The sequence below is a fragment of the Perognathus longimembris genome, chromosome 2 (genome assembly GCF_023159225.1).
Source record: "Perognathus longimembris pacificus isolate PPM17 chromosome 2, ASM2315922v1, whole genome shotgun sequence".
Taxonomy (NCBI): Eukaryota; Metazoa; Chordata; class Mammalia; order Rodentia; family Heteromyidae; genus Perognathus; species Perognathus longimembris.
In genome coordinates this window covers 127,437,416-127,457,622 of record NC_063162.1, presented here as the reverse complement: position 1 = coordinate 127,457,622, position 20,207 = coordinate 127,437,416, and the positions used below count along the sequence as shown (strand labels likewise).

The window sequence follows — 20,207 nt, the reverse complement described above, 5'->3', positions numbered from 1 at the left end:
TGTGCATCACAATAGTAATTGACCCTGGAATAATGGCCTTTGTTTCATGCATCTTTTGACTTGGATACCTTATGCCTTGTCTGAGAAACCTGCGACAAGGAATATGCATTAATCAGAAGCAAGGTAGACCCTTGTTAAGCTAATTAGTTTCATGTAGCAACATTTTATGAATACCCCCTCCCAACAAACTGCAAAAATATTTGTGATTCAGTCACAATTTAAGCCTTCCTCGTGTATTGTAAACAAGGTTCAGGCTCTTATACTTGTTTTCATTAAGTATTGTTTTTGAACTGGAAATGGTGTTGCATGTTTGTAAGTCCAGTATTTGGGAAGGAGAAGCAGGAGGATCAAGAGTTCAAGACCAGCCTGAGATACACTGCAAATTCTGGACAAACCTGGGCTGCATAGCAATAATGTGGGGAAAAGAAATATTTAAAGTTTGTGCTGTATCAGGAACTTAATACTTAATCTTAGGTAGATGTTAGCTGTTAACAAAACAAATTGTGATGAAAACTTTGTGAGAAATAGTGAAAACTCACTGAGAAGCAATAGTGAAAACTCACTGAGAAGCAAAGCAAAGTGATATGTCTAGGAAACATTATTATTAATCTAACATAGACTATAATTGAAAGATAATTACAATTAAAAAGTAATGTTACAGTGCTAGGCACTAGTGGTTCAAACCTGTAATCCTAGCTACTAAGGAAACTGAGATCTGAGAATCACAGTTCAAAGCCAGCCCAGGCAAAAAGGTCCTCTCCAACTGATCAACACAGAAGTGGAGCTGTGGCTCAAGGTTTAGAAAGAGTACTAACACAAAAATTCAGGGGCAGTGCCCAGGCCTTGAGGCCAGGCCCCAGGAGCAGCATACACATAAAAAAGATTAATATACACTAATGAAAACAAATCTATATATTGTTTTAAGGTTATTCCATAATAAAAAGATTAAAAAATGTTTGGAGTGGAATTATATCATGCAACACATAGTCTGGTACATAAAATTAAACACAATATGGGAAATTCAGAGCATGAGAGGAAGACAAAGAGAAGAAAAGGTAAATAACAATATTAACAATTATAAAATGCACAGCTACTTAAAGATATATAGATATATACATATAGATATATAGATATATATACAAAAAATGCAAACTTGAGGCTAGCACTCTACCCACAGTGCCACTTGCAAACTTGAAACATTTCCTCAAATCAAAATATCTCCCTGGTTAACATTTGTAAATTAATTCCACTGGTAAAGAATCAGGCAGTCTATACAATGCTTCAAATATGGTTTAAAAACATCTTATTTCGGGCTGAGAATATGTCCTAGCAGTAGAGTGCTTGCCTTGTATACATGAAGCCCTGGGTTTGATTCCTCTGCACCACATAAAAAGGGGGAGAAAAAGTCAGAAGTGGTGCTGTGGCTCAAGTGGTAGAGTGCTAGCCCTGAGCAAAAAGAAGCCAGGGACAGTGCTCAGGCCCTGAGTTCAAGCTCCAGGACTGACAAAAAAAAATCTTATTTCATTAATGTTGCTTTCATAAAAGTTTCAATTTAATGTACTAGTTTTCTATGATGTTCATATGCAATCTGATTTGAAGAAAAAAATTCTTTCCTATTATGTATTACAGCATTTTGTGTCTTTAATTTTTGTACTTGAAATGAACCTTGAAAAATTAAGAAAGTTCTTTGATCTTTTTCCTGACCTCTTGAATTTCCAATGATAAAAGCTGGATTATTAGAGTGGTAATAAATCATGAGTAGATTGTAACAGTTTTACTCTTTTATAGCTATGAAACTGAATGAGTCACCATCAGAAAGTTAAATTCTGAGACATGTAAGAAGAAAATAATTTTTTTGCCTGAATGTCTAGTAAGGATATGTTAGATGAATTTTCTCAAATTAAATTCACTAGCCTATTCATTTACCATACAGACTGATAGTCACAAAACTGTACTCAACAGAGATTGATTGGCTGTTTTATATACACAAGATACATAGTACTCTAAAGAATGCAAAAAATGGGCTGGGGATATGGCCTAGTGGCAAGAGTGCTTGCCACGTATACATGAAACCCTGGGTTCAATTCCCCAGCACCACATATACAGAAGATGGCCAGAAGTGATGCTGTGGCTCAAGTGGCAGAGTGCTAGCCTTGAGCAAAGAGAAGCCAGGGACAGTGCTTAGGCCTTGAGTCCAAGGCCCAGGACTGGCCAAAAAAAAAAGCAAAAAAAAAATGTGATTAATAATAATAATAATAGCAGCTAACTTACTAGATTGAACACAGGACATGTACTTAAGTCCTTTGTCACAGTTCACTACTCTCCAAGTTTATGCCATGCAGAGACATTAAGGGACTTGTCTCAAATCACACAGCAACTAAGTAAATACAGAGTTGGAAGTCAAAATTAAGAGAATAGAAGCCTACTAACCTTGACTAATAGGCTATATTGCCTAGCCCAATGGAATTTATAATTATAATCCCAGAGGAAGTTTATAATCACAGGTACTTTAGGTGATTGTCAGTTCCTATAAATAGTAGGAACTTAACTTTTAAAAACATGGCCTATTCTTAGAGCACCATATTGTGAAATCATTTGGAGAACCGAAATGAGTAGACTTGTTACAAATTTGGGACCTGTTATAACTTTTTTTTTCAAATCAATCTAAGAGCATTTTTAAACTATAATGAAATTTATTGAGTGAACTGTTAAAAAAAAAGGAAAAAGTTTTCAATACTTCAGTAGATAAGCAGTTCTGAAGTTCCGTAGTAATTAATAATCAATAATCTCCATAGTAACTTATAGTCACTAATCTCCTGAAAATTGCCATTTGTAGATTTCTTAAAGTGCTCTTATAGTAGTCTTGTAATTTATAACCATTAACATTCCGATTTTGTGAGTAGTAGAATAATAGATCAATTGATAAGCCAGTTTTATAGACAAAGTGACAAGTACTGCAAGAGTAATTCCAAAGAGTAAAGTCCTTCTCTTTCATCCACAGGGAGGAGCTCTCCTTCAATGGCTTCTCTTTAGCACCTGAGTTCCAGATCTACTGAACATTAGAGAGATGAGAAAGCTAAATGTCCCTCAGATACACGCATATACATATAAGAGCAGATGTCTAATACATGTGGCTTTTCTGATACTTTACCACGCTGATTCATTAGGAAAGTATGAGTCAAGTAATGTCCCCTGGGAGAGCTGCACCTTTTCATTCATTCACACAAGGGTAAAAATAGGAACAAAGCAGATACAGGATCCCAAGAATAATTCAAAGCTGAAAAGCTACATTTAATTACAGTTGCTTAAGACTTTGATCTTAAATTCGTTTAAAACTCTATTGAAAAAAAATCTAATCAGAGGAAGTTTACAGCTCATCATATGCAGAGTAGAATAAGAGTATAATTTATTAAATGGCACTTGGACAGACTATCCATGCCTATACCCAGTTTTACATTTCCATAATTTTCACCTGTTTCCTTACAATTTGTAACTTCCCGCATTTTAAGATAAATATCTCACTAGATTTGTATTCATTCTTAAGAAGAACAATGGGATTGTGTCAAATACTTAAGATATATTTACTCAGTATCCCAACAATGAAAATTGTTGGGATAATTCCCAACTCCTCTCCGGATTTTTTTTTCTCAAAATTCTGCCAAAAAAAAGTTTTCTGATCACCCAGCACATTCAAGGCCTGATACTTGTAGTCTGGGTGCCAATGATACAAGCTTACCCGGCATGAAGGGGAGAAAATAAAGGAACAAACTTAAGATTTGGTTTATATTGCTCCATAATATATAATTTTTTTTTCAGAAAAGAAAATCAAAGAAATCAAGTTCACCATAACATGTTTAGACTTTGGGAATCTGACTTTCAGTGGCAAGTCGATTTTGCTCTCTATCTGTTCACACAATCGGCTTCAGCTTACTCTTTGATTGCTTCTTCATGTGATTTTATTCTACAAAATCAGAATCATGAATGATAGCGCATCTTTAAAAAAAAAAAAAGTATTCCTCTTTGCCCCAAACTCTTCCCAAATTCACTCCCTCCTCTGCCATGGGCACGTGACCTTCCAAAGATCCGCTGGACACCCTCTCACCTGAAAAAAAGTTTGGAGATGACGCTGGCCTTTTCCAGAGGTGACTTCTGCATGGTCTCTATGGGCACTAGGGTCCCTGCGGAGCAGGCTGGGCTGGAGCTCCAACTCCTGCCTGAGCCTACCGCTCACCCCTTTTTCTCTGACCTGCAGTGATGTCATTTGCTTCCCACTCCCCCACCCACCCCCATCCCACACACCTCCCCTTTCCTTGGGCTCCTTCCCCGCCTCCACCGGCCGAGGTTAAAAGCCGAACGCAGCTAGCCCGGCCCCAAATTTGCTCCGGCGGCTTTCTCCACCCTGCTGCGCGCCCCGCCCGCACCCCACGCGCTCTTTCCTCCTGGCCTCCCGCCCTCCTCACCGCCCAGCGCCTCCCAGCCCAGACTCCTACCTCCCCCCCACACCCCCTCCCCCACTCCCTACCTCCCTTCCTACCTCCTTCTTCCAGCGCTCCTTCCAGCTCTGCGACCCTACCGTCCAGTCGGAGATCAGCCCGCAGACGGGGCACAGTCCCCATGCAGCCGCTGTCCCGGTCCCCCCCCCCCCCCCCCCGCGACCGACGCTCCGGAGCAGAGGCGCCGCCGAGCTGACCCAGCCCCGCCAGCCTCCGGGACCCTCTCCACCGACCACATTTCGCGGGACACACGACCAGCCGCCGCCAGCTTTCCCGATCCTCTTCCCTCTCCTTTCTTCTGGGATCCTAACCCGGTTCCTGTTACGTCGGCAGGTGCATTTTGTAAGAAGGAAAGGAAATGAGGTGTGCCCCGTGCCGAGTATTAAAATTCGGCAGTAGAGGGCCGGGAGATTCCACCTCCGAGTCCAGGGCCCGTCTTAGAGCCTCCTTAGTGTGTCAGGGCCAAGAGCCAAGCTCTGCTCAGTTCAGACACAGATGAGCTCCAAGTGTGGCCCCAGACATTAGGGGTCACACGCATACACACACACACACACACACACACACACACACACACCGACAGGAGATAAGAAACCGTACTTTTCTCGCCATTTCTCCCCTTGAATCACTGACATATCACTGACATATTTCATTCTGCTTGTGTGTGTGTGTGTGTGTTTCTGTCTGCCTGTCCATGATTGTATGTGTGCATGTGTGTGTGTTAGAGGTAATGACAAGTAGACTGGATGTAAGCTCACTCGCCCTCCTATGGATTCCTAGTCTTGAGCAGCAAAACATCTTGACTAATATTCTGATAGGAATCCGAACTCTTTGAAGTGAAGGTATCCTGGTTTCTTTGACCTGGCCCAGAAAAACGCTGTCTTTTACTCTCAGAGGGCATGGAGACTCTCCCAAACCTGGGCACCTTCCTTTCTAGTTTTTTGGTGGGAGGATTTTGTGCCTCGCTGCTGAGCTGTATAGAACTAACAAAGCCTTTCACTCCTGTCTGTGCTCCATGGTCCAAAAACAAGTGTGCAGTGAATTTGAATTGAAAAATTAAAGCATAAGATGTTTTGAATCAATTGTTGCCCAACATTGAAAGGAAAAAAAAAAAGATAAACCAAAGGGCATAAAGTTAGACACCAGGAAAAAAGCTTACTGTTTCTAACTTGGGATCCATTGTTGCACATCCTGTACCACATTTGCCTCTGTCTAGTATGACAAAAATGGAGGCTCAATCCTTACTATTGACTTTTCCCAGGTATGTAACTAAACTCCCTCCATTCACTCCCTACCCTGCTCTGTCATTTGCTTTATAACTGCTAGTGTGAGCCATCAAATACAGTACATACATTTTGAAATACATTTGTAATCATTTCCTCTTTGTTATCAATCCCGTAAACAAGGGATTAAGAACTAAGTTCCAAAGATCACAGAAGTTAACCAAAGGTGTATGAGATCAAGGAGACCCCAAATATTTGTCAGTCAACTTTCTTCCTCTGGAAAGAGAAAACAAAACAGTGAATTCAAAGCTTCCTATTTGCCAAGCACCATTCATGTAAACTTTATTCCCAGTTTTTAGTTTTGAAGTACATAATTCAATGCCTGTAATTGTACAGCTACAATTCAAACTCAGGTCTAATTCAAAACCACTATTCCCATCAATGTGTTGACCAACGTAATGCTTCAAATCAAATCATCCTTTGTGCATGCATGTACTATCAATTATACCATCCCAGTCTTTTTCCCTAGGTTAGTTCAACAATGACACAGAGAAGCAAACATCCACAAACCAATGGGTGTACATGCATAGGTATACAAGAAGATACTAGAATTTTTTTGTCATGAAACATCACTGCCAAAATTTGCTTTGGCCGAAGGCAAAGCTTTATCTTTTGGAACTTTAATGTAATTTGCAGACAAGTTCAAACAAACTAGTTGAGATATGATATTCAGGATTGCATCTAGGTACATACCCAAAGTGGGAAAGCATAGCCCCCAAAAATGTGTTCAAATATAAAGGTAAAACTGAAAGCCTAAACCTGAATCTCAACAGAAGTTAAAGAAAGATAACAATAAGAATCAGTGACACTCATTTCTCTAGACTATTCAAATACCAGCATATATTACTTTATAATAATACTGTAATCATTTATACTTGTTGGGAATTTGCCATATATGCCACTTACAATGGCAAATACACAGCATGCTTCACTTCTTTCAGTCCTTATTACACCTTTGTGGGACAGGTAAGGATTTTTTTTATTATTTAGCTACTATAGGGGAAGCTCTTAATGTATAAATGATTTATTATTTTTTTCAAGCAAACTGCATGGATAATAATAATAGAGATGAATGATGATGTTACTCAGTGTCTGCCTAACATATGCAAGGGCCTAGGTTTGAACCTGTACAGTCTGTTGCTCAAGCCCAAACACTTATGACTACATGTTCTTTTATGAAATTCCGTAATAAGTCTAAACTGATTGTAAATATTAAAGAGTGAGTGGCTATTTGTGAGGCATCATTTGAATGGTATATTACGAAAAAGGAAGAAGGAGAGGATGGGGAGAAAGGATAAGCATGAAAAGAGGGAGAAAGGAATGAGTAGAAAGAAATAGCAATAGTGTGAAGGTGACAAGAAAAGAAGCAGAGGAGAAGAGGTGGAAAAAAGGAAGGCAACATTTATTCAGCATCTTCCATGTGCTCAGCAATAGGCCAAGTACTTCCTACAAATATTCTCCGTATATGAAAGATTATGAGAGAACCTTTCTGTCATTTGCTGCTTCTCCTGCCAGACAGGAGTTGAGTAAATTCACACTACACTTTCCCCATCATATTTAACGTATCTTGACTGTGTTGCTCATGAAGCTTCCTAAGTAAGCTTTAATAGAGAGAAATATAAAAAAAATCCATCAAAAGAATGAAGGCAAGACATTGCCAGCTTTCTTTCACAGACCGACTCCAATGTTAAATTTACCCAAATGAGAGTAGAAGCATTGTGGTTCTTCTGCAGTGTGCCACGATGATATCCCAGGATGCAATTGCATGCCACAGTTTTACAACAATGTTTCAGGACCAGAAAGTCATGTTCTGGTACATAGGTCACTTGCTCATCTACTTTTACTGCTTCCATAATATTTCACCTAACAAGTCTGTTTGAAAACATATGTGCACAAATACACACACAACTCTTCCCCATCACCTTTTTGGAGGCACAATTAATGCTTTCTGTTTTATTTTAACTCATTCTTTATCTAGTAATAAAGTATACTTAGTGAAGCAACCATTCTCTCTTGGGGCTGCTGATATAACAGTAATAGGTTATCCTAAAAGGAAAGTCTGAAGATGCCTAAAGGATATTAATAGTAGTTATTAATGTTTTAACAAATGAGTGTTTGGTGCTAGTACAGATACACAGTACAGAATAACATTTCAAAACTCAGAATATACTTGTGGTTATTGAGTTCTTTCTAGACATGGTATTGGAGTATTTGGAAAGAGATTGGGTGCTATGACAATAAAGGACTAGTATTAAAATCCTTGGACCACCACTTACTTAGCTGTATGATCTTAAATTACTTAACTTCAAAGGGCCTTACTTTCCTTTTTCTGAAAATGAAGTTAATAATACCCACCAAGTAGAATTATTGAATTGCTACTCTTGACACTTGAGATTGAATGGTTCTTTGATGGGGCAGGGAACAAGGGGGTGCCATTACATTATAGGAGATGTTTTAGTAGCACCTATAGCTTCTATCTGAAAGGTCCTACTAGGGTCTCCATTCCCAGTCATGTCTCAATGTTAATGACAGTCAACATTGTCTCCAGATGCTGTCAAATATCCTGAGAGAAGGGGTAAAAAAATGTTCCTGGTGGGAGAACTATTAGATGAAATCAATTCAATATGATGCACATAAGGAACTTCGAAGCTAATAGGCACGAAATGGATGATAGAAATCACCATTACATATCACAAATCAGAAATAAGTATAACACTGTAGAATGAAGTACTACAGAAAACATAATTGCCTGAAAAGTTATCAGAATTCTCAGAGACACTGTTATCTCATTCTTTCTAAAGTTATTTGCTTGTATAGAACTATAAGAAAAGGGTGCAAATCAAGTACTCACACAACAGTGAGGTACTTTTGATTGTTCAGGTAATTAAAAGATGAAACTACCTACTTTTAATGATAGAAATGTCCTTGCTCCTTTTCCACTGAAATGACATTTTCAAGTTCTCTTTCTTGGGTCATCTCAATTTCAGTTCACCAGCAGTTGTACATTTGTGACAACTGGGTCTTGTTGGAATTTGGCATGGTGCATCTTCTGAAGCTTGGAGAGAGTTCCTCATTTAAAAAAAAATTAAAGATCTTCAAATTGCAAATCCTAGAAAATGGAATATTTTATGAACTGTATTCAGAATATATCTTTGTTATGAATACAAAGAATAACAAATCTTGGATTTCCTAAACCTATGTTCATAAAATGTTCTATTATATGGGTTTTCTTCTTATTTTCCAACTGAAGTTTTCTTTTGTGGAAACAAGGGCACTCTAAACTTCAAATTAAATTCGTATTGATGATATCATGCTATCAATAGAAATAAAATAATGGCTTATAAATTTGAACTCCAAGGGAAAAATTAACTTTTTTCCGCAGATGAGTTCTGGGTTGATTATATGCTACTTAGAAATTTTACATTTAACAATGTAGTGGAACCTGGCAAATAAAACAGTAGTTTATTTTCTTATTTAAAATAATTTCCCACTGAGGGACAAGGTCACAAACAGTACAAGAAATGTATCCAATGCCTAACGTATGAAACTGTAACCTCTCTGTACATCAGTTTTATAATAAAAATTTGAAAAAAATAATAATTTCCCACATTCAAGTTCATCTGGAAAGTAAAAGACACCCTCTCTCCACCATCATCTTTCCACTTTCCTTCGTAGAAGAGTGTGCCATTGACAGACTCACAGAATTATACTGAATTTCATCATGGATAATATTTCCACCAATAACAGTTTTATGGCTATTTCTTTTATCCACATATGATATTTTAACACAAAGAGCAGCATACTAAGTTAGCTACCCAAGGAAGCCTTTGGCCTGGGAAACTAGATTTTGAGAAGTCACAGGTTTATGACCTCCGGTTTGATTAACTTAGACTGCATAGACAGAATCTATGAGATATTGGTCCACAGCTAGAGGCTGGCCAATTATTGATCTGCAAGTTCAATGTGGTTGTGGAAACTATGTTGATTAATCCATATGGTCAAAAGGACGACACATTACTGTCTTAGTGACTGTGACCCCTCTGCATCCCTGGCTCCAACAAAGTATTACTGGGTTCTCCTCACTTCCAAGTCTGTCAAGAGACAGAGCTGATAAAATGATAGCAAAACCCCTTGGAATTCTCATTTGCATTAACTTATATTTAAGGCCATATAAAAGTTACTAAATCTTTTGTGAAGCAAAGCCTATCGTGTTAATGAAGTAAAATCAAGCTGATAGATTTGTATCATGCTTTTCATCTAAATAAACTTGATTGTTGCAAGGTTTTATTTAGACATGTAGATTTTATTTTTAATAAAAGCAAATTGTTTAGTATAATGCCTTTGCAAAAAAATGTATGTTTGTTCTTTTTTTTTGCTATGAAAACTGTTACATGCCTTTGGAAAATTCTGTAAAATTGATATGTCTTATTAACCACACATTCATTATGCAAAAAAAAAGAAGAAATTAAGGTATGTTAGAGCAGGTGCCATGCTCAACTTCAAGAATTAGCCACAGAATTTGAACAGGCCCAATGGCCTGGCCCCAAAACTGAGCACGTAATTGCTATGATCTGTCTGTAGACAATATATCATTGACAATTTGTCTTCTTGTGTCTGTGTTGAAAACTAAAAACTTCTTGAGCGGAAGTGTTTCCTTTCTTCTTGGCTTTCTGCTTGGCTTCATGGAATTAATCCAGAGGAATGGCGAATAGATGATATTTGGGAAGAAAGAAAAGAACAAAATCTTTCCTATGGCTTAACAAAGATTACTTCTTCAATTTCCTTTGAAGTTCAGCAGAGTTAGAAACAATTTTGTGGATTGAGATGATCCCAGATAGAATAGACATGATTCCATCTCTTTTCAAATAGAAACAGAAATTGTCTCGTTGGACCACAAAAACTTTGGGATCTTGGACAGGTGAAGGTAGATAAGTCCTTAAGAAAATGTTTCTTGCAAGCTGGCAATGTGGCTCACGTGGTAAAGTCCTTGGCTAGCATGCCCAAGATCCTGAGTTCAAAACCCAGCACTCTAAAAACAATGTTTAAAAGAGGAAGAAAAGAAAATGTTTCTTGCTAACTTCAGTACTTAAGCTTACAAGAGGTATGACCTAATTTGTGGGCAAAAGGTAACATATACATTGTATATCTATGTGTGCATAAACATTGTAAAAAAAAAAAAGCCTAGTTGGACATATATCAGAATAATCTTATGATATAAAATTTCAAAACTTTTTAAATGTATTTTAATCAAACAATAAAAGAAATGCATCCTGTGACATGAAGTGATTTTCTGATGAATTGTACAATGGGCTTTAGAAAGCCTATGGCCTATGCCAGGCAAGAGGCACAATAAAATAGACAGGTCTGTTTTGCAGCTTCCAAATGGCTTCTTAGAACTAAATTTGAGTAAAACAATGGCAAAGCGAACTACTGGTTTCCCAAACCTAAAGAAAATAACTGGAATCAGGGTATTTTTCAATTTATTTTGTATTCTCCTCACCCCTGCAAATCCTAGGGTAAGTAACCTCCCTACATCTCTTCTGGTTCTCTTTCTTTTGCCCTCATCTAGACACATATTTTTCTCTATTTCTAGATTGAATATGTAAAAGAAAATCTTCTAAAGAAGAAGATGCCCTGTGAGGAACAGAAAACCAAAACAAAACAAAGAAACACACTTTTTTTCAGGTAACTTTGAATATTTACCTACTCAATCTCTTTACCACTAGTTCACGAGGAGAAAACAGACTTAAAAAGCTTGTCTATCTCTGTAAGTACCACAGTTCCATTTCATTTCATTCTTCTCATAATAAGAGTCTTGATATTTAATCTGAGTCTAGTGATGTACACCTGCAACCCCAGTTACTCAGAAAGAAGAGATCAGGATGATCACAGTTCAAGGCCAATGTTAGCTGGCCAGCCTTATCTTAAAAATAAGCTGAGTACAATGATACACGCTTGTCATTCCAACCATGAGAGAGGTGTAAATAGGACAGAGGGGCAATTCAAAAACCACAAGTCCATGTTAAAAAGAAAAGAAAACAAACAAACAAACTAAAGCAAAAAGAGCACAGGATGTATATCAAGTGGTAGAGTGCCTATTGAGAAAATGCAAAATGTTGAATTCAAAACCCCAGTACTATTAAAAAAAATTTTTTTAAACATTGCTGTAGAAAACTCAATCTTTTTCCTTCTTAAAAATGATTCTAACTGGCTAGTAATGGCTTACTCTTATAATCCTGACTACCCAGGAGACTGAGATCTGAGAATTACAGTTCATAGCCCACCCAGGCAGGAAAGTCCATGAGACTCTTATCTCCATAACCACCAAAAAGGCAAAAGTTGATCTGTGGTTAAAGTGGTAGACCTCTAGCCTTGAGCAAAATCTCTCAGGAACAGGGCTCACGCCCTGAGTTCTTGCTCCAGGATCATAATAACAACAAAATGATTCTAGAAGTTTCAAAAATGGAAGATTTGGAAGATCTTAGTCCTCTGTTTCTCTAAGAGTATCCTGCAAACTTCCCCATCAACTCAAAGGCTGGGCCTCTGAGGTATGTGAGGAGCAAAAGCAGGTTTAGGAACTTCTGTCAATGTGCAGCCCTCCTCAAAGCAAAGCTCATGCCTCTTGTGTCAGCTGACCTACATGTTCCAAGTTACAGAGACCTTGAACCTTTCTGCACCTTCCTTGTGCTTGGCACTGTGGGAACCCAATGATCGACAGATTCCTGGAAGAAGGCCAACCATGGTGGAACATCTAGTCCAGTGCTGCCAGCCACCAAGAGAGCGAAGAGCTGTGCTTTCACTGCTAAGCTTATCAAAACCCAGTTTGATCATGATTTTTCATTAGAAACTCTTTTTGTTCATTACCTAATAAATAAAGTACAAGACTTCTGAAAATTATCTGTCAGGTCTACAATGAAGTGGAATGAAATTTCCTATTGATTGTTGCCATGTGTTTTGTTTTACTTTCAAATAAGTCAAGATGAAAAAATTGAAGAGAAATAAATTTAGGCTTAAATAACTAAGAAAATTATATACAACTCTACTTAATCATCTAAATGTGTTTTCCTAAAACCCAAACAAATTAAGGGCTTCTAACAATGTATATAATTAAAGAAAATTTCAATATTTTCTATCATCTATTTCTATATTCATTCATTATTAAATTTAAAGCATACTTTCTTTAAATCATCCCATTGTAAAATATTTTGTGGTTAGTCTGGGTAATAGAGTGAGAATATAGTGCACTCTCTCTCTCTCTCTCTCTGTCACACACACACACACACACACACACACTCTCACACACTATTTAACAAAAAGCTTGGCATAGGAATTCACAGATCATCCACGGGGTGAGTTGAAATTTTCTCATTTGTAAAGTGATGGAAACAAGAGCTTCAATTGCATAGTTTGTAGTGAGAATTAAATGAATTTATATACAAGTTTAAAATATATTACACTGACAGGCCTAAGCAAATACCCAGTAAGTTGTGTGAGTTTGTAGTTCACTTTCTTATCTCCAAGTAATGAGTTCAATGAGTGCTGAACTGACTCGCAAGATTTTTTTTATGAAAAATGAAATGTGTGTGACTAGTATTAATTGTGGATTTAAATGAATATTTTCTCTACCAGTTTTATTTTTTTTCTATTGACATCCTCAAAAATAAATGGAAATAAATATCAACAATAAGAAAACATGCCCTTTAAAAAGCAAACAACGCATTTGAACACCACACTACAGATATACAGATGGCAAATAAGCATATGAAAAGGCACTCACCCTTATTGGTCCTCAGAGAATTGCAAATTCGATTATAAGGAGATTCCATCACACATCTTTTAGAATGACAGAAACAATGACTGATAACACTAATTGCTGTTAAAGATTGCTAGTGATTACAACCACTTTAAATATGGTTTGTCAATTTCTTACAAGGCTAAGTATAGCCCTACTACAAAATCTAGCTCTTATGTTTCTAGATATTTACCCATCTGATTTGAAAACTATATTGACACAAAAATCTGAATGAAAATGTTTGTAATAGCTTCTTGTGAAAAGCCTCAAGTAAATAAGACATACTTTAATCAGTAAGCAGATAAACCAACTAGCATTGCTATATGATGAATACTACTTGTTAATAAAAAAGAATGAGCTATAAAGCCACAAAAAGATATAAATGAACCTTAAATTCATATTGCTAATAAAAGAAGCCAGTGTGAGAAGTCTATACCCTGTATGACTTCAATCATGTTCATTCTAGAAGAGGCAAAACTTTGTAGAGGTGAGTAAAGATCAGGGGTGTCAGGAATTCAGACTGGGGAGGAGAACAGTCGAACAAGTGAAGAATAAGGGATATTTTTAGGGCAGTAAAACTATTCTACATGATCCTATTATAAAGGATATATGACTATGCATTTGCTAAAGATTATAGAACTTTATAGCCCAAATAATAAATTATAATATATATATATATGTATTTAAAAAATCATTTAGGAAGGATTGAGTATGGTAGTGCTCACCTGTAGAACCCATTTCAGAGTTAAAGATAAGGCTTAATCAGAGCTCAAAGTTAACCTAGGAAAAGTTAACAGTTTCTATCTCAAGAAAATAGGCCAGGTACCAGAAAGCAGGGCTAGGAAGACCATATTCTGAGGGTAGCCAAGAAAAAAGGAGGAGACTCTGTGAAAAAAACAAAAAAGCTAAATGTGTGTCTCAAGTGTAGACTGCTTAAAGCAAACAGGAGGTTTTCAATTCAAAAATCATTACCACCATCACCAAAAAAAAGTCATTTAGGAGATTGAAAGAGGAGGAGCCCTGGAATGAAGTGCAGAATGCAACACAAGAATCTTTAAGTATGTGAGATAACTACACTAAAAGAAATGTGGATGGGGAAGAGAAATCGTTCCTAGACTAAGGAACTTTACCTTTAGTAAGACCAAAGGTCAGGGAATCCACTTAAGCACTAATCTTGCTGACAAAACTGTGTCCGGTGGAAGTTCATGTGATAACTGTGGAACCACAATGCACATTCATTAGAAAGGAAAAATTGAGTAGACAGAAGATGATAGAAAGCAGGGTTCCTGTGTTGGAATGGGAAGTTAAACAGATAAGCAAGGGGAAAAATCAAGAATTATCCATAGATTAGAAATGGTGAAACCACCTGAACTCATAGTTAAATAAATAAAGATACAATTGGTTTCATATAGAAATGCCCATATATGATATACTCAACTGAAGGGCTTAAACTTAATAACAGTACATCGCAAACATAGTGCTCAGACACAGGTTTCTAGTACCATGTTCCAATCAAGGACACAAGTTTCTAATACGTATTCTCCTTTTAGGGGTGGAACTGAAAACACAAATTGATCCTGAAACATCTTGTATCACAGCAAAGTAAGGGAGTAAGAAACTAAAGAGCAGATGCCCAATGATAAGAGTATTTCAAAGGGACCCAAGAACCACACAGAAAAGACAACTTGAGCAAGATAGTGATTTATTAGCATCTAAGTACCATCCAAAGTAAAATATTTTTAAGTCCCCAATGTTATAAATAAGTGATTAAACAAATAAATGAGGAAGCATGGGATCGTACAAAAGAATTCCAAATTATTAATTAGATATTTTACTAATAAACAGGTGGGACACATTTCCTTATTCCTTAAGTATGGGGTGTGTATAATGACTTCTTTCCATAAAGCACAGCACTGGGCTGTGACTTTTTAGCAATGGAATCTGACGACACTACCTCATCCAGGTCATCAAGGGCTATTTCAATAGTGGCAGGTCATGCATATAGAATGTACCTTGGTTTGACAGTGATGAAAATAGCATTTTATTTCTATTGTCTCCTCCCCAAACACAAAACTCAGTAAGTTCAGCATAGGCATGAAAAATGTTTAAAAAGGAACTTCAGGCAAATCCCAATTTAGGAGAAGTCCACCAAGGTCACTAAAAATAAGCAAATGCTGAGAAATAATCGCTGCAGAGGGTCATTCATCTAAGCAGCCACAAGTATTAAATATAATGTGGCAGCCTTGGTGAAATCTAAAAATGGAAAAAGGTTATTAGAGCAAAACTGTGAACTCGAAGTATACACTTCAATGACAGTTTATCAATATTGACTTGTTAACCTTAACAAAGGTATGATAGTAATGTAAAAATGTCACTAGAGAAGAAAAGTGGGTATAGTGTATACAGGACCTCTCAGTAGTATTGTTTCAATTTTTCTTTAAATCTAAAACTATCCTAAGAGGAAGTTTTTATCTAAAAAAGAAAGGAAAATATTTTACTGATCTTTGGCATATTTTCTATGCAATAATAAATTACTAATAATTTAAACAGGTAATGACCTTTAGCATTTAATAATAGTATCTCAAATTCAATGAGGTTCTTTTATTTAATTTTGGTATTTTCAAAGTTAATGGTCTGAATGTTTATTTTTCTAAATTAATTCTTTCTCTTATGAGGTTGGCCATAGGCTGTAGGGCTTAAAGCAGGAACAATGTAAGAAGTCTGGAAAAGTGGCTGTAAATTAGGTTTATTTTGTGACCTTAAAAATACTTTCCACCCAGAAGGAAACAAATCATGTTAAAAACACCCTGGAACTATCAAACTGGTCTATAATTTTAATGTATATACATATTTATTTTAGGAGAACATGAAATTCATCAACATTGCTAAAGTTTCAAGATAATATTAATTATTTGCTATATGAATTGTATAATTTCTGGGTGTCGTTGGCTCATGACTGTACTCCTAGCTACCCAGGAGGCTGAGATCTGGGGATCACAGTTCAAAGCCAGCTGGGGCAGAAAAGTCCATGAGACTCATCTCAAATTAACTACCTTGAGCTGAGGGACAGTGCCCAGGCTCAGAGTTCAAGCCCCACGACCAGGAAAAAAAATTGTATAACTTAAAAATAGAAAAGAACTTGCCCACAGAGTGGAAACAAATTTCTACTCCCATTGAATTGTGGAAAAAAAAATATGGATTGGCTGGGAATGTGGCTTAGTGGTAGAGTGCTTGCCTAACATGCATGAAGCCCTAGGTTGATTCCTGAGCACCACATACACAAAAAAACCTGGAAGTGGAGCTATAGCTCAGGGGGTAGAGTGCTAGCCTTGAGCAAAAGAAGCTCAGGGACAGTGCCCAAGCCCTGGTTCAAGGCCCAGGACTGGCACACACAAACAAACAAACAAAATCGCTTAAAAAACATATGGACTCTAGAAAAGTGTTAGGTTAAAAAAGATTTAAAGTTCCATTGTTGACTTTCTCTATGAAAATATTTTACTTAAATGATTGTGTTCTAACCATGGTTCTCTTTCCATTTCCCCACTCATTCTGCTCTCTCATCTGTATTTACCTTCACTAATTTGCAGCTTTAATGTTTAAGTAAGATTGCTGTGAGAAACAGGTGCTCCTATTTCACACACACACAGGTATTTCACAAGTAATTATTGTCTAGTAATGGGTTTTTATTCCTTTGTTCAATAGCTTTTACTAAAACATCCTGAAAATAAAAAGGATGTGTGTGTGTGTGTGTGTGTGTGTGTGTGTTTGTGTAACAATTCATAGTTGAAGCCATGGAAGTATAAAGCACCATCTTTGTTCCTGTCTTATTTTCCAATCTGAATCAAACATAGGAATTAATTTGTATTAAATCTCTAATGTGCTAAGTGGCTTATTTGGTTCCCTCATTTGACTTTCTCTGTAACTTGACAAGATGAGAGTCACTGGGATACCATTTTACTCGAGAAAAATAATATTTAAAACTATCATTCACATAGTCATCTATAGCTTCACATCTAGTAAATGCAGGTCTGAATTAAGTTTAACTATCCTGACTTTTCCCCTCTATTGTTGTAAAGTATGAAGTAATTCAATAACTAAAATCGTTGACAAAAGGAGATTGTATACTTAATGTGGTTGAAAACAATTTGAAACTAAGAAAAATTCAGCTTTTTACTCTGTAACACATATGGAATAATTTGAACTGGAAAATCAAAGAAGCTTCTTGAGTTTACCAGATTTGGGACACTTGGTTCTTCAGAGTCCCCAGTGGTTCCTGTTACCGAGCAAAGGGTAAGGAAGGGAGGAACTGAGGGACGACACACACAAGAGAATTGTAGCTAATGGGGCAGCTCTCATTCAGAAGTTCAGGCCAGAGCTTGAGCATTGCCTGTAGTTGGCAGAAAGAAAAGATTAAATTAGGAAAGTAAAAGGGAGTCGACATTTTGTGGGGCTGGAGTAAGGAATTCCATGGGCTTATGTATAAGTCAAGGCATACATTGGATCTGTTTTGCAACACTGCACAGAAGTATGAAAATGTAACACTTTTAAGAAGTAAGTGACTTTCAAAGTCATTTTGAAACCTTTGTCATGGGTGGGACTATGTTGTATGTTTCACAGCTATGTAATTCATAGGATTTTGTATAGAAATAAATGTGTGTTTTCAGGTGCTTGTTGGCCATATTAATGCCTACTCAGATGTAACATACTGGTTTGGTTGTGTGTATGAGAACAACCCTTCCAGGCACGTTTGTGTTAAAAATAAACTATTTTCTTGACATTTGTCCTCTGGTTTTACAAAACCTCCCTGCCTCTGTCCCATAAAATTCTACATTGACAACATTTATATCTCAATACGTAATTTTCCTATGTCTAAGTCACATTGCAATTTATTTTAAAACATTTTGTGCTTTATCTAAAACCACATTTTAGGCTAACAAAATACTTTTTTATATATTTTTAGGTGGGGATAATGGGGATCAAACCGAAGGTCTTGCATAACTCTACCATTGAGATACATTGTTACTCTTGCTTTGTATTTTTAACAAATTTAAAAATATTCAATTAAAATTTGAGAATATTACAGAAGTATAGTCATGCCTTGTATCACAACTGAATTCTGGTCATAGGTAAACCTCTAATGTTCTTATAAGTTCTTTAATTTTTTATATATAACAAATTTTAAATAAACAAATAACTTAAAATATTGAAGTTAATTGACATACTTGTCAAATATGTTTATTCCTTAGGAGTTCATGCATTTCAACCATACATTTCTTAGGAGTGATTCTGTCAGAGAACATTTCCAGATGCACTTCAATCTCGTATCATTTAATTCAAACTTCACCAATTCTTGTTTTCCAAATTGAACTGAAGGATACTACAAGTTGAATTTTTAATCAATTTTAACTTGTTCTTAAGGAGTTTATTGTCAGCATATAAGGAGAAACAAATAAACAAATACCCATAGCTGAAGGAAAAAAATAGATGAAGTCATTCTAGAAACACAAATATCCCTGAGATTCATTGGCACCAACAACCAGTTCCAGTTAAGAATCAAAATGTCTTTAAAAGGAGACATGACTGAAGATAGATCTTGAAATACAGGGACTATTGATAAGCAGAGATGAGTAAACAAAGTTATGAGTGCAGAAGAGTATATTTTATTTTAAGAACAGAACCATTTTCTTCTTGTGTAGAAACTGGAGGAGCAAATGATCACAATATCAGTCTGGGATCAAGTTGCTCAGAATCACAAATGGCAAAATAAGGAATATCTTCCTTACTAATGTAGCAAAAGAAGTTAGTCCAGGTGCTCCTTGCACCCAAATGCCCTATCTTAAGTTGAAAGTATCACAAAAAATAATGCTTTTAATAAGTATTAAGTATTATAGATTAATTTTTCTACAGTGCATCAGTTAGGTGGTCAATATAGAAAGAATCATATTGCATATAGCCAGCATCAAAATGATCAAAATATGGATTCTACTAAATATGTACTCATCCTCAATGTAAAACAATGTAAGTCTGGGATTGTCTTGATGGAGTATTATACATGTAAGCAAAATAATCAGATTGTATTACTGAAAACTAAGCCTGGAATAAACAACCATAGTTTACTAGTGGAGCAGGAACATAAAATTTAGAAAAATCAACCCTCATCCTGAAGCTTCATCAACCTTTGCCTAATCAGAATTTCCTTTTTGCTCAATCCTAAATATCCCCCCTTTTTGTGTGTTTGCCTCCCACCTATATCCTAAACTATAAATTTGTCTTCAGTAGGTAAGAAGACAAAATTAATTGGGTTCAGTATTTTTAAATACTTCTTAAGACTAAGGAAATTCTTTGTCAAAGGTACAGATTTTCTTTCCCACCCCCCTCAATTCTCTTACAAGATGCAGATCTTATCCATTGGTATTTGTATTATAGATTGTCATGAACTGTAATGCCAATTTACCATACCTGGAAGTATTCAGTTCAAGACAATTAAAGTATAGTATTAAAAGTCATCCACATTAAGAGATTTATTTTTTGCCCCATTGAGTAAGTGAAGAACAGAATAAGTACTCTTAAAAATAAGATGATTTTTTCAGTTCTTCCTTTTATTGATGAATCAAAAAATTTTTCAACTTTACTTGAGCTTCC

At 36.4% G+C, this 20,207-nt stretch overlaps 1 protein-coding gene across 1 annotated transcript in view; it reads right to left on the bottom strand.

Moving 5' to 3' along the window:
- Positions 1-12,604, bottom strand: part of Cftr (CF transmembrane conductance regulator) — a 145,613-nt gene extending 133,009 nt beyond the window's left edge. The window contains exon 1 of the mRNA XM_048337623.1: positions 12,414-12,604. Coding sequence (XP_048193580.1) covers positions 12,414-12,604 — 191 coding nt within the window. The remainder of the gene's footprint in view (positions 1-12,413) is intronic.
- Positions 12,605-20,207: the final 7,603 nt, after the last annotated feature.